Source organism: Dipodomys ordii, unplaced genomic scaffold, assembly GCF_000151885.1.
Source record: "Dipodomys ordii isolate 6190 unplaced genomic scaffold, Dord_2.0 Scaffold47, whole genome shotgun sequence".
NCBI classification, from domain to species: Eukaryota; Metazoa; Chordata; class Mammalia; order Rodentia; family Heteromyidae; genus Dipodomys; species Dipodomys ordii.
This window is the reverse complement of record NW_012267263.1, coordinates 6,651,469-6,670,316: the sequence shown is the minus strand read 5'-3', so window position 1 is coordinate 6,670,316 and position 18,848 is coordinate 6,651,469. Positions and strand designations below refer to the sequence as shown.

The window sequence follows — 18,848 nt, the reverse complement described above, 5'->3', positions numbered from 1 at the left end:
CTGCAAGCAAGTAGTCTTTTCTTACTTGGCCTATTTAGTACAATGGTTTTCTCACTTTGGAGCTATTATTGGCCACTTCACTGCTTAAAATGGCCCAAGCAGCGAAGTGCTGCGCTCCTATAAACATGGAGGCTATGGTAAGCCTTATGGACAAAGTACTACCTCATCTAACAAGATAAGCTTTAGGTCAAATGCAGTAAGACTGCAACTTGAACTCTTTTGCTAAGTGCTAGAGTAGAATAATTACTGTTGAACAGATTATTTCCTTGTAAATCTGCTTTGAAAGTGCTACTGTAAAAGGAGCATGATTTCTTGAAGTAAAAATCAGGGGACAAAGTTGATTTAAAAAAGAACTTTAATGAAAGGCACTGTTGTCCAAAGTGCTACACCTTGCTTGCTTTCTTATGTGTCAAAGGCATCCATCCCACCAGACAGCATTTCTGGGGTAATATTACTTCCCAAAGCCCTGACTCATATTTTTTCCTTAAAACAAAAAATCAGCCATCTCTGACTAATAACCAAGAATCATCTCAAGGGAAGAAAGAAAAAAAGAGAACAATGCCTACTACTATCAACTAGAAAAAGGTTCCTAAGAGTTCCCATGTTTGTTAAAGGCCCGAGGAACTCACATGTTCTGTTGTCATGGTTGCAGACTATCTTTAATGTTATGTGAAAAGCTCCTCTCAACTAATCTCACCATAGGAACAACAATCAAATTCTTAAGTGTCTTCACTTATTGAATACTTTTAACATTGGAACCTTAACCTTAGGATTTCTGGTTTTCTCAGAAGCTTGTGGCTTGTCTTTGAAGCAACAGCAGGCACTTGGCTCTTTAGTGCTTAAAAAAAATTTTAAACAGCTTACCACTTTCTTACAGTAACTTTGGGGTTAAATTTTCCTGCTATGGATGGTTGTTGGCAAGACAATTAAAAACCATTTTTCACAAATTTTTACCAAAAATTCATCTTTAGGGAGCAGTCATCCAGAAAAAGCAAAACTCTGCTTTAAGTAAATAAAGTGTTGTTTATGTGCATTAAACCAAACAATCCATTTGGTTTTAAAAACTAATCACAATACAGTTGAGCAATGAATGGGTGGTTCTGGTGAGGTATTATTTTGACATTTTAGTTTCTGAAGGCGTTTCCCCAGTATCCAGGGTCTTCAACAACCGGAAAAGACCTGCAGCTTCTCGTATCCTACTGAATTCAATACAGAAGGCTTGCACTTCTATAAACAAGTCCTGTACATTAATAATTTTGTTACGGATCAAGGACTGGAGAAAGACACACACAAGACGCACCAAACGATTCTGGGAGAGAAAAAAACAAATTTAGTATGCCTGTTTTACTAATAAGTATTAATAAAATTTATCAAAATTCCTGTTACTCACCTGCATATATTTATCCTTAATTTGTTCACAAGTAGAGATGCAATTTGATATATAAAGGTGAATGAATTCAGGAGGTAGATCAACAGCTGTAGTTAGCCTATTTTATAAAATTATAATTATATATATTTTTAATTGTCATCTAGTGAAAACTTATGATCTAATTCCCTAGTTTTTCATCATCTTTGACAAACCTGAGCCACAGCCACTTATCCTAACTGCTTTTAAGTGTACACTTACCATTGCACACTACAATTATTCAGCATTATGTCCCAGAGTGTTTGTGGTTGAATCACAAATCTTACAAGCTTTAATCCTCAGCAGTTATTGTGACCCACTTTACACTTGGGAAAGCCTTATTACACAAAGTGCTAGGAAGGGCAAGTTCAGACTAGATAGGAATTCAGCATAACATATAGCCAGCCAAAGGCTAGAATATGGGATTTAGAAGCAAAATAGTTAGGCCTAAAGATAGGCCTTCCTAAAAACAGTGTAAGTAGCATAAAAACTTTGAACCAGCACAAGAATTTTGAAGGGAAGACCTGGCTGCAGTGTAGTAAGAAACATGTCACAGACACCCAAAGCCCAGGTATAGATTCTTGAAGGTCGAGACCAAGCAGTAAAGAAAAGTGCTCAGCTCAATCTCTGGAACCAGTCAGGTGAGACAAGCTTTGTCATTGAAAGCCTTACTAAGCTGGTCACCGATGTCTTTCACCTGTAATCCTAGCTACTCAGGAGGCTGAGATCTAAGAATCGGGCTTCAACGCTAGCCAAGCAGGAAAATCCGTCAGACTCTTATCTCCAATTAGCCACTAGCAAACCAGAAGTGGCACTGTGGCTCAAGCAGTGAAGCACTTGCATTGAGCTGAAGAGCACAGGGACAGCGCCCAATCCCAAAGTTCAAACCCCACAACCAACCAAAAAAAAAAAAATTTTTATTGTGAAAGGAAAAAAAAAATCCTGTGAAGGAGAAACAGTGAATCCTGCTGCAAAGAGACACTTCCCCTGGTCACAAGGGGTGGCCAGCCAAGGGAGGTGGGCAAATAAACTGTTCTGTGAATAGTAATAAAAAAAAAAAAAAGACTGCAAAGAGAGGCAGAAATCACAATGTTATACAGGACACAAGCTGAAAATCAATTTGGAAGCCTTCTGTTTCCTTAAAGAATTTCACATACTAGGGGCTGCCAGGCAAGCTTTTGGCCACCAGGTGATTAACATGACACTCGGTTCAATTTCAACTAAGCTTTTTTTTAATCTTCAACTTTAAAAAACAGATGTTACTTGTCACTCCAAGTGGATTTCCTTGCACATTAGATCCATTTAATTTGTCATACAAACTAGGCCAATATGTGAAAAGCAGCTCAGGATGAGAAGCTAGAATGAAGACTAATTTAGGCAAGTGTGGGCCTAAGATACCCTCTATATAAATAATAAAATAGCCCCCAAGCTAACCTCTCAAGCCAATTTAACTTGCAATTTAAGAGGAAAAGGGTAATATAAAATATGAAAAGAGAACAACACATCAAGAAGACCATGCATGGGCTGGGAAGGTGGCTCAGTGGTAGAGCGCTTGCCTTGCATGCCTGAGGCCCTGGGTTCGATTCCTCAGCACCACATAAGCAAAAAGAAAAAAGCCGGAAGTGGTTTTGTGGCTCAAGTGGTAGAGCACTAGCCTTGAGCTGAAGAGCTGAGGGACAGCACCCAGGCCCAGAGTTCAGGCCCCACAACCGACCCAAAAAAAAAAAAAGAAGACCATGCATTGTTTCCCTAATGGTCAGCAATGGCAGGGTAAGACTCCTGGCAGTCAAGAAGGAGATGGGAGAGGAGTATAGGGATTCTGTGACTGCATGCCTAGAAGCTTCTACACTTTCCAAGCCACAGCTGTTAGGTAAAGGAGCTAGAGTTTTGTATAGGGAAGTAAATTTCATCCACTTTCATTTGTGCTCCAACTAACTGTAAAAACTGTACTGCAGATTTTTACCAGTGGATGCTAAATTCACATATAGTGAACACTTAAGACTCAGAGGCTAACCATATCAGAAGAAAAATATGCTACATCTTTTCCCCCTAGCTAATTTAATCAAGATCTGTATGTCCTTACATATTAGATGGAACATGAGAACTTACCGGTTTACAACTTCCATTGAATGTAAAGACATATCCATGTTGACCAGGACAGAGAAATACTCAGTGATCTGGCTTGACTGCATTAATTTCAGCAACATTTCTATAGCAACTAGAGGATTGTTTTCCACTAGGTCTGGAAGTTTGGCTGGAGTGAGACCAATGTGATAAACAAGCTTGGGGTCTTTTTCCAACTCACCAAGAAGCTAAAGAAAGCAAAAATTTTAAAGAGGTTCTTGAGTTACATTGGAAAATTTTTTCTTATTGTCCAAATGTATTTTATACAAAGCTATAAAAATTACCATCACTGAGTCAATTTCTTGAATTTCTTCCCTTAAAGCTATGAGGATATCAAAATTAAAAAATTGAAAACAATTTGTGAATCAACTATTCTTCCTCCTAGATGAGAAACTTGATTAGATACAATATATCTGTCTAACACCATCTTTAAGTCTTTTGTAGATTTTTTTTTCTGCTGTTACATTCAGAAATAATTACCAGCTAGTTCTCCCCAAAAGCACAAACCAAGCTGGATGATGTGATGGTACATACCTATAATCCAAACATTCTCAAGGTACCTGGGCTACATAGTAAGTTTTAGAACAGCCTGAGCTATATATAGTGATACCTTGTCTTAAATAAAAAGGTACAAAAACACAGAGAATTAGAAACAGTAGGAAAAAAAAAACAAAACTGCTGAGCCCGTCTGATGCAGGTAAAGAACAGCAGAAAAGTAAGTGCTGTGAGCCTCTGCTACTTCTCAATTCAAAATACACTGCACTTGGCAATTCCAGTTAGTCAAGTGCTATTTGGCTTCAAAAACATTTTTCTTGGCCAAATAGCACTTTTTTTTTTCCTTCCTTTTTCTTTTTGCAGGTCATGGGGCTTGACCTCTGCTTGAGCACTCTACTATAGCTTTTTGCTGATGGCTAGCCTTTATCACTTTAAGCCATAGTTCCACTTGTACTTTTCTGGTGGTTAACTGGAAATATGAGTCTCACAGACTTTCCTGCCTAAGCTGGCTTTGAACCACGATCCTCAGATCTCAGCCTCCTGAGTAGCTAGGATTACAGGCATGAGCCACCAACAGCTAGCTCACACTTTTAAACTTTCTATATTCTTTGTATTTTCCAGACTGCACTGCATTTCAGGATGCTCTAATAAGCAACATGAACTACAAACAGCTGTAGTCTGACTTGAGTTAGATGATAAACTGGTTGGACAATCTTCCTTACAGTTCTAACTTGAAACTGCAAACTAAATAAAATTCACCAACCAGAAACCGCCACAAATGCCGTTACCTTGTCCAAGGGTAGCTACCTGGTCTAACCCACAGGTAGCCAGAATTTTTTTTTTCTTTTCCGTTATGAGACTTGAACTCAGGGCCTGGGCCCTGTCCCTGAGCTCTTTTGCTCAAGGCAATGTTCTACCACTTTGAGCCACAACACCACTTCTGGTTTTCTGGTGGCTAATTGGCGATAACAGCTTCATGGGGTTTTCTAGGCTAGCTTTGAACTGTGATCCTCAGATCTCAGCCTCCTGAGTAGGTACAGGTGTGAGCCTAGCAGAAATACTCCCTCCCACCCCCATAGTAGGGCCTTGAACTATAGGCCTGGGCGCTGTCCCTGAGCTCTTTGGCTCAAGACAAGCGCTCTACCACTTGAGCTACTGCGCCAGTTTTCTGATGGTTAACTGGAGATAAGAGTCTCATGGACATTCCTGCCCAGGCTGGCTTTGAACTTTGATGCTCAGTTCTCAGCCTCCTGAGTAGCTAAGATTACAAGCATGAGCCATTGGCACCCAGCCCCTGAAATACTTTTAATGTTAAGTTCACCTCCAACCTGGACTTCCTTTTTCTCCTCTACAAAACTGTTAGCTGGGCACTGGTGGGTCATACCTATAATCCTAGCTATTCAGGAGGCTGAGATCTGAGGATCACAGTTCAAAGCCAGCACCAGCAGGAAAGTGTGTGAGACCCTTATCTCCAATTAAACCACCAGAGGACTGGAAGTGGGGCTGTCGTTCAAAGTGGTACAGCACTAGCCTTGAGCAAAAAGACCTCAGAGATAACTGCCCAAGCCAAGTTCAAGCCCCACATCAGACAAAAATAAAAATTCTACCTACTCTCAGAAGAGTTACTGTCCAGCTTAAATGCAACAATGTCTACAAAGTACCTAGAGAGGGAACACAATGACCAAAAATAAGACCCTTCCTATCTCGCGTCTCCAGAAATAAAACTATCACAAACAAGTCAGAAAATTTTTAGTGGTCAGACTTCCCCTATCAGAACAAAATTAACAGAAGTTGAAAGATAACAAAGCTTTTAGATACCAAAAAATCGGGATGATCCCCAACAGGAAGCTGGTAAGCAGTCACACAGAATGGGGAGCTCCTTGGCTACAAGGGTCATCATAGCAACCAAGCAGTCTTTCAAGGCTACTATGACCTGTATCACAATCAACAATTCTGATCTGTTTTTGCAGGAGGAAAGGGACTTAATCTCAGAAACATTTTAATTTTGATATTTCTTCAAAAATTATTTATATGATTAAGAGGCAAAAAAAAAATTCAGAATGAAAGTCCTGTCAGCCAAAATGAAGTCCTGAAAACTGTTTTGAGTAGACCTCACTGACCCATCTTACCCACCCAGACCCACTGTCTAAGGGTTAGGGGTTACTAGATGACATGACCAAATGTATTTGCCTACCCCAGGAAAGCATAAAAGCTTCAGATAGAACCACCATTTTGAGTTTTAATTCCTACTTCCTATGTGGGAAGCATGAAGTGTTTCTCTTAATTTCTCCTTTTTAACTTTATCATACTAAAATAATTCTTTGCCAAATTAAAAGAACTCAGAATTCCTAGGTTTTTTTTGAAGAAAATTAAATTCATGACAGATTAAAGGTTAAAAAAAATGTTTTAAATGCATACATACCTGTGTCTGCTGGGGAGATGATAAAGGGCTTTTAAAAGCTTTGGCCATGATTCTCTTGATCTCCACACCAGTGCTATTCTTAACACACATGGATTTATCCCACTGAATCACATGGTCAGGCTCCGTGGGATTTAGCCAAGCCAGTTCATCCTCACAAATGTGGAGAGGGGGTGGTGGACGGATAAATTCTGGCCGGAAATGGCCTAAATGGGAATAGAGATAAATGACTGCTTCTATCATAGCTAACATCTGTACTTACCTGCATTTCACTTAATATCTCCTTTAGTGAGGATGTTATAAAATCCATACTTGAAAATCAGAAGGAAGAATGATACAGAAAGTCAAGGTTTCACTCAGAATATAAAGAAAGTACATATACATGGCCAAAATTAATGAAACAGCATATAACAAAACCTGTTAGCTTTTTAGAGAAGAAAAGAAAAACATGGCAATGACCTGCCAACTTTTAATCCAAGCAGACCCTCATGAGCAACAAGAAATGCTATTCTTAGTCACCACTAAGATTCCGTCTTAGAGACCACCATGATTTGTACTAGGTTTACTTTTCCATCTAATAATTTTGAAGTAACAAATTATGTGGAGACGAAATGACAGAAGAAAAATATGTACTTCTTTCTTGTCTGTATTAGAGTTTTAACCCAGGTTCTCACATTTGCTCTGCCTGCTTGCTCTACTTCTTGAGTCACACCTCCAGCCTGGCCTTTTCTGGTTATTTTGGAGATGGAATTTTGTGAACTTTTCTGTCCAGTGTGGCCTCAAACCATGATCTTTGGGATCCAGTCTCCTGAATAGCCAGGATTTCAGGTGTGAGCCATCAGCACCTGGTTGACATGTACTTTTACTTTTCCATATGCATTTGGAGTCTTTCATAAATCCCCAAATTCACAAATACCAGATTCACTCTCATAAAGCAAAAATATGACAAGAAAGTAAAGTGAATCAACTATTTTATAAAAAAGTTTTGTTGTTTTTCCTGTGGGTTAATGTGCATGGGTGTTACTGAGGAATTGAACCAGAGCCTCATATATGCTAGCAAGCACTCTTATCATTGGGCTACATCCCCAGCCCAATGCTGATCATAAATTATAAACTTAGATAAACTCACTCTGGCAAGGACTGCTGTTGCACCATTGTTACACTTCAGTTTGGTTTTCAAAAAGGGCATAAAATGGTCTATTCCTATCAGAACTCATCCCTGCTAAGTTTGAGATGACACTCTAGTATATTGAAAATGTCATTTCCTAGGTAAGAACCACCACTAACATCTCCATGTCCTTCACTGGCATCCCAGAATGAGCATCTGAATCTCTTCTTTGACTACTTATGAACACAACTGTTCAGCACTTCATGAGAACTACTGTTGTGTGATGACAATGATGGTGGGTGGTCAGAGATATTTATTGTAAGTATGCTCTCCACATGTCTTCCTGGTGGTCCATGCAACTCAAAGTTATAACTGAACAAATACTAAACAGAAGCCAATTAGGTGCTTTGAACCTTTTGGCACACTTACAACTAGCTGAAACTTCAAATCCTTAAGCCAGAGAGCTGCTGTGAATCAAATAGTTTAAGAAGTTGCAGGGTAGGAAGTGGCGCTGTAGCTCAAGTGGTAGAGCGCTCGCCTTGAGCTGAAGAGCTGAGGGACAGCGCCCAGGCCCAGAGTTCAAGCCCCACGACTGACAAAAAAAAAAAAAAAAGTTGCAGGGTAAATTTCAAAGTCATGGGAACACAATAATTTGGACAACAGGTCTTATCCCTATGTAGGGAGCCTTTATCATTCAAACCACATGGAAACCTGTAAAACCAAACAGTGCAACTACTCAATGTTTCTGACGAAGTAAATTAAGAGCTGTAGATTCAGTAAGACTTTAAAGTAGAGAAGGTAATAACAGTGTTACAATAGCCTATAGTAATCCTTATTGAGTCATAAACTATAATAGACTTTAGTAAAATTATATGAGAAATTTTTAGCTTTAGGTATGTGTATGATAAACATGTTATAAAGAATTTGGTGGGTGATTTTTTTTTCAGGGAAGAAACTAATTTTTACTGAGCATCTCCACTAAATACTCGACACTATAAGAAGTTTCACATTGGGCGGGGAAGGTGGCTTGGTGATAAAGTGCTTGCCTTGCATGCATGAGGCCCTGGGTTTGATTCCTCAGCACCACATAAGCAGAAAAAGCCAGAAGTGGCACTGTGGCTCAAGTGGTAAAGTGCTAGCCTTGAGCTGAAGAGCTCAGGGACAGCACCCAGGCCCAGAGTTCAGACCTCACAACCGACCAAAAAAAAAAAAAATTCACATTAAGCAGGGTGCTGGTGGCTCACGCCTGTAATCCTAGCTTCTCAGGAGGCTGAGATCTGAGGATCACAGTTCAAAGCCAACCTGGGAAGAAAAGTTCATGTGATTCTTATCTCCAATAAACCACCAGAAAACAGGAAATGGCATTGTGGCTCAAGTGGTAGAGTGCTAGCCTTGAGCTATAGAGCTCAGGGACAGCACCCAGGCCTAGAGTTCAGGCCCCATGACTGACAAAAAAAATTTCACATTAAATTCAAGCTTAAGTAACAATAAAAACAACAATCTCAAAAACTTGAAAAGTTCCAGGGAATACTGATACAAAGAAAAGCAAATTAACTTATATATACCTACTTTCAATAGGTGGTTTTGGTCCACTGACTAAAGATTCTGTAATCCGAGAGGCAACCGAGCTGTCAAACCCAGAATTAGAAGAATCTGGGTCTGGGTCACTGAGAATGCTAGGAAAGCTGGCTTTACTCTGGGTTGGCAATTCAGACTGGCGTTCTGAAAGAGGTTAAAATAAGAGGCATTTTTAAATTGAGGACACCATGAAGAGAGTGAAAGGACAAGCTACTAATTAGGAAAAGTTATCTATCTGCAACACACTAAAAGAAAAAGTGGTAGGTTATCTGTGTGCACACAAAATACATATATTTTAACTCCTACAAATCAATAAAAATGAGAACACAAATGAGCCAGGTGTTGATGGCTCACATCTGTAATCCTAGCTACTTAGGAGGTTAAGATCTGAGGATCACAGTTTAAAGCTAGCCCAGGCAGGAAAGTCCATGGGACTCTAATCTCCAATAAACTACTCTCAAAAAAAAAAAATCTGGAAGTGGAGCTCTGGCTCAAATGGTAGAGCACTAGTCTTGAGCAAAAAGAAGCTTAGGGGCAGTGCCCAGGCCCTTCATTCAAGCCACAAGACTGGAGTGTACACACATTCGTACACTCACATATGCACACACCCAACAGGGGGGAAAAAAGGCAGAGTAACAGGCCAGGTGTCAGTGGCTCAGAACATAAGTTTAGCTACTCAGGAAGCTGAGATGTGAGGATGGCAGTTCAAAGGCAGCCCAGGCAGGAAAGTCCATGAGACTCTTATCTCTGGTTAACCACTAGAAAGTCAGAAATGGAACTGTGGCTCAAATGGTAGGGCACTAGCCTTAAGCAAAAAAGCTCAGAGACAGCACCCAAACTGTTTAACAAGTCCAACATTATCAAATTCAGGGGAAGAAGTAAGGTAGGTCACACTACTAACTAGAATCAAAAAAGGCTCAGAAACTTTGGAAAACAATTCTTGAGTCAGTAAATCTTTATGTTTCCATTTCTCCACATCTCTGCAACATTCTTTCTTACTTATGAACCAGAAATATAAAGAAGAAACATTCATAGGAATACATGTCCATCAAGAACTTGAAATTCTACTATGTGAATGCACCAACAGCTATTAAGGTAGTTACTTCACTGTTGCCAAATAAGACCCACCCAAATTAGAATGTACAAATTAGATGTAGCATGTATGCACTGAGAAGGGAAAGCTATATAACACATTAAGCCTGAGTGTAAAACAGAGACTGTTCATGGGAGGAAACCATTGAGAACAAGAAGGTTAGTGATGGATAGGGGCCAACAATCCAGAGAAATGAAACTTTCAGAACCTGAAAATGTTGTTTTTTTGTTTGTTTGTTTGTTTGGTTCTTTGCTGTGATGCACAGGCTGATCTTAAACTCCTGGGCTCAAGGGATCCTCCCAGCCCCTCACATAACTGGGACTACATACATGATTTATGTGGATTATGGTTGCTCCAAGCTGACTTTATGCTAATTCCTTACAATGCAAATGCATGTCTTATGATGTACTATATTTCAGATTTTATCTTTTGGTGCTAGTTCTGGGGCTTAAACTCAGGGCCTAGTTGCTGTCCCTAAGGTTCCTTTGCTCAAGACTAGTGCTCTACAATTTGAAGCTACAGCTTCACTTGAGCTTTTTGGCAGTTAATTAAGAGATAAGAGTTTCGGGCTGGGAAGGTGGCTCAGTGGTAGAGCACTTGCCTTGCATGCTCGAGGCCCTGGGTTCGATTCCTCAGCACCACATAAGAAAAAAGCCGGAAGTGGTGCTGTGGCTCAAGTGGTAGAGCACTAGCCTTGAGCTGAAGAGCTCAGGGACAGCACTCAGGCCCAGGTTCAAGCCCCATGACAAAAACAAAACAAAAAACAACAACAAAAAAAGCTGAGGGAAGCTGGGCGCTGGTGGCTCACACCTGTTATCTTAACTACTCAAAAGGCTGAAATCTGAGGAACTAAGTTCAAAGCCAGCCAGGACAGAAAAGTCCCCATGACTTGTCTCCAACCAACCACTCAAAAAACTGAAAGTGGACAGGCACTGGTGGCTCACTCCTGTAATCCTAGCTACTCAGGAGGCTGAGATCTGAGGATCATGGTTCAAAGCCAGCCTGGGCAGGAAAATCCATGGGACTCTTATCTCCAATTAGCCACTAGAAAACCAGAAGTGGCACTGTGGCACAAAAGAGCACTAGCCTTGAGCTGAAGAGCTGAGGGACAGTGCCCAGGCCCAGAGTTCAGGCCCCATGACCGGACTCAAAAAAAAAAAACAATGAGGGAGCCGCACACCAGTGGCTCACACCTGTAATCCTAGCTACTCAGGAGGCTGAGATCTGAGGATCATGGTTCAAAGCCAGCCTGGGCAGGAAAATCCATGGGACTCTTATCTCCAATTAGCCACTAGAAAACCAGAAGTGGCACTGTGGCACAAAAGAGTACTTGCCTTGAGCTGAAGAGCTCAGGGACAGCACTCAGGCCCAGGTTCAAGCCCCATGACAAAAACAAAACAAAAAACAACAACAAAAAAAGCTGAGGGAAGCTGGGCGCTGGTGGCTCACACCTGTTATCTTAACTACTCAAAAGGCTGAAATCTGAGGAACTAAGTTCAAAGCCAGCCAGGACAGAAAAGTCCCCATGACTTGTCTCCAACCAACCACTCAAAAAACTGAAAGTGGACAGGCACTGGTGGCTCACTCCTGTAATCCTAGCTACTCAGGGGGCTGAGATCTGAGGATTGTGGTTCAAAGCCAGCCTGGGCAGGAAACTTCATGAGACTCTTATCTCCAATAAACCACTCAGAAAACTGGAAGTGGTGCTGTGGCTCAAGTGGTAGAACGCTTGCTCACCTTAAGCTGAAGAGCTAAGGGATAAGCGCCCAGGCCCAGTAAGCCCCACAACAATAAGACAAAAACAAAACAAAACAACAACAAAAAAAAACAAAGTGGAACTGTGCCTCAAAGTGGTAGAGCACTAGCCTTGAGCAAAAGAGCTCAGGGATAGCGCCTAGGCCCAGAATTCAAGCCCCAAAACTGATCAAAAACAAAAAAGAGAGATAGGCTGGGAATGTGGCTTAGTAGTAGAATGCTTGCCTAGCATGCTTGAAGCCCTGGGTTTGATTCCTCACTACCATATATATTGAAAAAGCCGGAAGTGGCACTGTGGCTCAAGTGGTAGAGTGCTACTCTTGAACAAAAGTTCAGAGACAGTGTCCAGGCCCTGAGTTCAAGCCCCAGGACCAGCAAAAAAAAAAAGGGGGGGGGAGCTAGACATGTGGTGCTCAAATCTGTAATCCTAGCTACTTGGGAAGGTTGGGGGAGTACAGTTTAAGGCCATCTTGAGTATACAAGTTTGCCCTCAATGGCACACACCTGTTAGCGGAAAACATGGCTGTGACCCGTGCCATACACCTGTTACCTCAGTGACACTGGGAAGCACAAGTAGAAAGATTGCAGCCTAGCAAGGGCATAAAGCATGACCCTATCTCAAGAATAACCAATGCAAAAAGGGGCTGTAGGAATGGCTCAAGTGGTACAGTGTCTGTATACCAAGCTCAAGGCCTAAACATACGAATACACTAAAGTAAATTCCTGATTTGGTATTTCAAAGCCAGGTAGTAGTGGCTCCTGCCATAGAAAAATCAAGAGTCTGAAATCTGAGGATTGCAGATGAAAGCTAGCCCACACAAAAATATCCATGAGACTGCCTGGCGCCAGTGGCTCACACCTATAATCCTAGCTACTTAGGAGGATGAGATTCAAGGATCGTGGTTTAAAGTCAGCCTGGGCGGAAAAGTTAATGAGAATCTTTTTTTTTTTTTTGCAGTCATGGGCCTGAACTCTGGGCCTGGGTGCTGTCCCTCAGCTCTTCAGCTCAAGGCTAGCACTCTACCACTTGAGCTACAGTGCCACTTCTGGCTTTTTCTGCTTATATGGTGCTGAGGAATCGAACCCAGGGACTGATGCATGCAAGGCAAACATTCTACCACTGAGCCACCTTCCAGGCCCTCCATGAGACTATTATCTCCAATAAACTACTCTGAAAAAAGCCAGAGTGGCCCCGTGGTTCAAATGGTAGAGCACTAGTCTTGAGCAAGAAGCTCAAGGCCATTACCCAGGCCCTGAGTTCAGGCTCCATGACCAACAAAATCAGAAGTGGCGCTGTGGCTTACTGAATGCTAGTCTTGACTGAAAAAGCACAGGGACAGCACCCAGGCCCCAGAACCAGAAAAAAAAAAAATTTCCAATAAAAAGTTCAAAAAAATTCAAAAAAGAGACAATGAAAGATCTGGGTTGTTTGTTTTTGGTCAGTCATGGGTCTTGAACTCTGAGCCTGGGCTCTGTCCCTGAGCTCTTCAACTCAAGGCTAGAACTCTATTACTTGAACCACACTGTCACTTCCGGTTTTCTGGTGGTTAATTGGAGATAAAGAGTTTCACAAATGTTCCTGCCTGGGATGGCTTTGAACCAGAATCCTCAGATCTCAGCCTCCTGAGTGGCTAGAATTACAGATAGGTGTGAGCCACCAGCACCTGGCCCAAAAGATCTGTTCTGAAAATACTAATATTAGGTCTTCAAAAAGAAGCTTAGCGGGAACATGGTGAATGTATAAAATTGATCTTTTACTTGAAGTAAATCTATGTTCAATACCTTAAAAAGTCAATAGAAGACCATCAATCCAATGGGAAATAGCCAGAAACATATGAAAAGATGTATTACATTCCATGTGATGTTCAACCTGGTTCAGTTAATAGGGAAAATACTAGCCAAATATTATCCAATGCTATTTTTCATCTCTGATTGTGGAAGTAAAAAGAAAGCTAAATAACATACTGTTGACCAAGATGTAGGGAAAAAAATTAAACTAGCAAATTGTGAAATACACTAGTAAATAGTATTTGTCAGGAAATAGTTAAATTTCTAGAATGAACATTGTGATTGTTACAGGGTAAATATCTTCCCCTTATCATAAGTTTAACTTGTCTGCTGTGTTTTCTAAAGTTAGAGAAACACAAATATAACTTTGGTCCAAAGACCCTACAATAAAGCATCTTGTTTCAGGCCTCAGCGGCAAGCTCCAGAGAAGCAAGGAGCAAGGTATGCTTACTTTGGGGGCAGGAAGAGGAAACAGTTGTGAAAAAGAAGGGGTTGGACATCTTCAATCTGGGTGGAGGAGAGGAAGAGCAAACTTTGCCACTCAGCCACTTTCCCACTCTAATTCAAGACACTGTTCTTTCTAAACTTGTCGCCAGTAGTTCATGCCTATAATCCTAGCTACTTCAGGAGGCTGAGATGTGAGGATAGTAGTTCAAAGTTTCTTTTTTGTTGTTGGTGGTGGTGGTCATGGGGCCTGAACTCTGGGCCTGGGTGCTGTTCCTCCGCTCTTCAGCTCAAGGCTAATACTCTACCACTTGAGCCACAGCAGCACTTCCGGTTTTTTCTGCTTACGTGGTGCTAAGGAATAGAACCCAGAGCCTCATGCATGCAAGGCAAGCACTCTACCACCAAGCCTCCTTCCCAGCACCAAGTCTGTGAAATTCTTAACTCCAATTTAACCAGCAAAAGCCAGACGTGGAGGTATGGCTAGAGTGCTAGCCTTGGAACAGCACCTAAGCCCTGAGTTCAAGCCCCAGTATTCAGCTCAAAAAAAGATTTCCTGGGCTGACTGAAGTCATCAAAAATTAAAAGGCAGGACAAATTTGACTCTCACTTGATTAAATATAAGGTTAAAACCCTCAAATATACACCTCTAAAGGAAAGGCGAGTGAGACTGCCTATGACTTTGGTCTCTACTGTACAACCACCTTTCATTTAGCAAAACAATTTTTTTTTGGGGTCCGGTCGTGGGGCCTGAACTCTGGGCCTGGGCGCTGTCCCTCAGCTCTTCAGCTCAAGGCTAGTGCTCTACCACTTGAGCCACAGCGCCACTTCCGGCTTTTTTCTTTTGCTTATGTGGTGCTGAGGAATCGAACCCAGGGCCTCAGGCATGCAAGGCAAGCACTCTACCACTGAGCCACCTTCCCAGCCCTAGCAAAACAATTTTAATCTGTTATTAGCCTTATTCTGCATGGTAACTTACTTTTTGTATAGTTTCTCCCTCAGAAATCTTAAAAGATTTTTTACTGTTAATGTAATAGTTGAAAAGTGAGATTTAGAGTGTTCCAAAGAAAAACAGTGCATGGACCAGGCTAGCTCAGGGGGAAGAGCCTGCTCAGCAGGTACAGGGCCCTACCTTCCATCTGAGCACCACAATAAATAAAATGAAACAAAACCCTAATACAAAGCTACAGCATCCAAAACAGTTTAAGTACTGTCCTAAACACAATTTAGAGACTAGACATCAGGACAGAATAGAAATAGCACTCACATATATGGACAACTGGCCTTCAAAATGGATAGCACAACAACACCTGAGATGGACATTTTTATTTCTGAAAAAAAAGTGGGATTTTGACAGGAAGAATCTTACTCAACTTGAACACTATTTTGGGTAGTAATGACACCCTAACAATACCATTAACCAGCACGAACATTTAAAACAAACACACACCTTTATCTGGCATTGTTTAAAACTGAAAAGGCAAACAAAATGACAAAAATGGACTTCCATTTAGAAAGTATTGAAATTACTTGTTTAAGTAAGAAATACTACCTAAGCACAACAGAGATCACAATGACCTTTCTTTAGAATCTGTCATAAGAGACAAGAACATCTCCTTACCAGCCAAGGCCAGCTGAAGCCCGCTAATATCCACAGACTGGCTCATGTTTCCAACATCCATCAATGCAATCTGGCGAGGTGTCTTTTTGAAGAGTTCCCTTGGAGGTGCCAGCATGAGCTGGGAAAGAAAAAACTTTTCTGGTGGAGTTATAGGAGGTAAAAATCCTGTGAAGAAAAACAGAAAGTGTCTCCAACAGTTGCTTTAAAATTTTAATTTGAATGTAATTTAAAAAAAAAAAAAAGCTGTAGCCGGACACCAGTTGCTCACACCTGTAACCCTAGCTACTCAGGAGACTAAGATCTGATGATCAAGGCTCAAAGCCAGCCCGGGCAGGAAAGACTGTGAGACTTATCTCTGATGAACCACAATTAACTGGAAGTGGCACTGTGGCTCAAGTGGTAGAGCACTAGCCTTGAACTGAAGAGCTCAGGGACAACGCCCAGGCTGAGTTCAAGCCCCACGACTAACCAAAAAACAAAACAAAACAAAAATAACATCTGCTGCTTGCCACTTTAATCAACATACTTTTACAAACTAAATCATAATGGAGCCCAGGCATCGATGGCCCACAATCCTAACTACTCAATAGGCTGAGGACTGGAGGATCACAATTTCAAGCTAGCCTGGGCAGAAAAGTGTGAGATACTATCTCTGAAATTAACCAGCAAAAAGCCAAGCTGGGGTTGTGGGTAAAGTGGGAAAATGCCAGCCTACCAAAAATAAGGCCCCAGTTCAAACTCTGGCACTAAATATTCAACTAATCTAATACATACATGTGTGTATTCTGCAATTAAATGTCATTTGAAATGTGGTGTTCTTGTGGCACTATCAATGAAAGAGATAAAAAAAAATGGTAGCATTTAGAAATGCTTTTTTGTCTGAAACTGAGATGTACTGAAGCTAAAAGCAAAAAGACAGAAGGACTGGGAATGTGGTTTAGTAGTGGAATGCTTGCCTAGCATACATGAAGCCCTGGGTTCAATTCCTTAGTACCACATACACAGAAAAAGCCAGAAGTGGCACTGTGGCTCAAGTGGTAGAGGCTTAGGGACAGTGCTCAGGCCCTGAATTCAAACCCCAGGACTGGCCAAAAAAAATAAAAATATCCATGGGTTCCTTCCCTGACAACTACTTCCTTGCCTCCTCCTCCCTACAATCTTGTTCACAGTTCAGTACATTGAGGAGGTACATACAGGTTTATAGTACTACATTTGAGAATGTTATTACATCATGTTATCTAACCAGACATACAGAATTCACTAGGCCTCTGACCTAAAATCCCACACTGTGCCCCCCTCCTAGGGCACTTTTAGGTAGCCTTATGTATATTACACTCACTTTCAGGGAAGCAACAAACTGTACCAAAAGCCAGTTAAGTACACTGTCATTGGAGCAATGTTCCACTGGTACACATTCCATATAAATGTTCCCACAGGCCAAATTCCAGACCACCTTCTACCCTGGCCCCTTACCATTATTTTTCATTTTCTTTTGGTTTCTGTGTACGTACCCGAGTTGGAACTCAGTGCCTCAGGCATTCTACCACTTGAGCCATACACCCAGTCCTATTAACTTTAATTTTCAAATAAGTTCTTTTTTTTTTTTTCTTGTCAGTTGTGGGGCATGAACTCAGGGCCTGAGCAGTATCCCTGAGCTTTTTCACTCAAGGTTAGTACTCTACCACTTTCAACCACAGCTCCACTTCCAATTTTCTGGTGGTTAACTGGAAACAAGTATCTCAAGACATTTCTGCGCCAGCTGGCTTTGAACCGTTATCCTCAGATCTCAGCCTCTGAGTAGCTAGGATTATAGACATGAGCCACCAGCACCTGACTAAGTTCTCTCTTTTTTGTGAAGACGGCCCAGACTGCAGTCCTCCTATTAGCATTTTGTGCCTAAGCTGGGATGAAAGAAAGGTACGACCCTACACCACATTGTGGTGGTTAAGATAGCATCCTGCTCCAGGAAATGGAAACAAGAGGTTCTTTTTTCTTTTTTGCTGTTTTTCTTTTCTTTTTTTTTTTTTTTGGGGGGGGGGTCCGGTCGTGGGGCCTGATCTCTGGGCCTGGGCACTGTCCCTCAGCTCTTCAGCTCAAGGCTAGCACTCCACCACTTGAGCCACAACGCCACTTCCGGCTTTTTTCTTATGTGGTGCTGAGGAATCGAACCCAGGGCCTCGAGCATGCAAGGCAAGTGCTCTACCACTGAGCCACCTTCCCAGCCCTCTTTTTTGCTGTTTTTCTTTTCTTTTTGTTCATTTATATATGTCTTTGGGAGTGTAAGAGGAAGCGCAGAAATGGAAGGACAAAGGGTGAACAAATGCAGCAATGGTGCTCACTGGACACTATGTTGAACATGAACTTTACAACTTGTTAGTGGGGAACAGGAGGGAAAAATTAGGAAAGGGGGGGGAATGGGTGACATTGTCGAAAAAGAAATGTACTCTTTACCTGACTTTCTAACTATAACCTCTCTGTGCATCACCTTTACAATAACAATAAAAAAAATTAAAGAGAGGGTGTTGCCCAAAGGAAAATACTCTTAGGAGTGGAACCCAAGGCCTCTGTGCCTCTCAGCATCTAAGATTTATCGAAATGAATCAAGGAAAAGGGGAGCTGGAGGGAGGGGAGGAATAGGGTCTTTTACCCCCCGGCCTGGCCTAGAAGTGCTATTATCCGGTTCTCAGCCACCCGAATAAGTGGAATCACTGGTGTGAGCCACCAACGCCTAGCATCTCGTTATTGTTGTTGTTTTTAACACTGGACTTCTATTGGCTCCTCGGAGGCTTAAAAAACGGGGTCGGGGCCGCTTTGTGTCATCCGTTCTGCACCTCGTGGGCATCCTGGAGACCACTCTCAACACGCCGAGCCCTCCAGCGAGCTGTCCGATCCGATGGTCTACGGGACGGGACGGGTCTCTCTGCCCCGCAGGTACTCGCTTCCCCACTGCAGACTGGGTGCTGGGAGGGGAGGGCCGCGCCGGCGAGAGCCTGGGGCTTCCCTCGCGCGGGGCGGGGC

At 41.9% G+C, this 18,848-nt stretch overlaps 1 protein-coding gene across 1 annotated transcript in view; it reads right to left on the bottom strand.

Annotated features, from left to right (window-relative positions):
* Positions 1-337: 337 nt before the first annotated feature.
* Cnot11 (CCR4-NOT transcription complex, subunit 11) overlaps positions 338-18,848 on the bottom strand; it is a 19,469-nt gene continuing 958 nt past the window's right edge. The window contains exons 2-7 of the mRNA XM_013019836.1: positions 15,831-15,995; positions 9,121-9,273; positions 6,447-6,649; positions 3,515-3,717; positions 1,391-1,487; positions 338-1,309 (exon numbers count right to left, since the gene is read on the bottom strand). Of these exons, the coding sequence (XP_012875290.1) occupies positions 1,112-1,309; positions 1,391-1,487; positions 3,515-3,717; positions 6,447-6,649; positions 9,121-9,273; positions 15,831-15,995 (1,019 nt within the window). The 3' untranslated portion in view covers positions 338-1,111. The remainder of the gene's footprint in view (positions 1,310-1,390; positions 1,488-3,514; positions 3,718-6,446; positions 6,650-9,120; positions 9,274-15,830; positions 15,996-18,848) is intronic.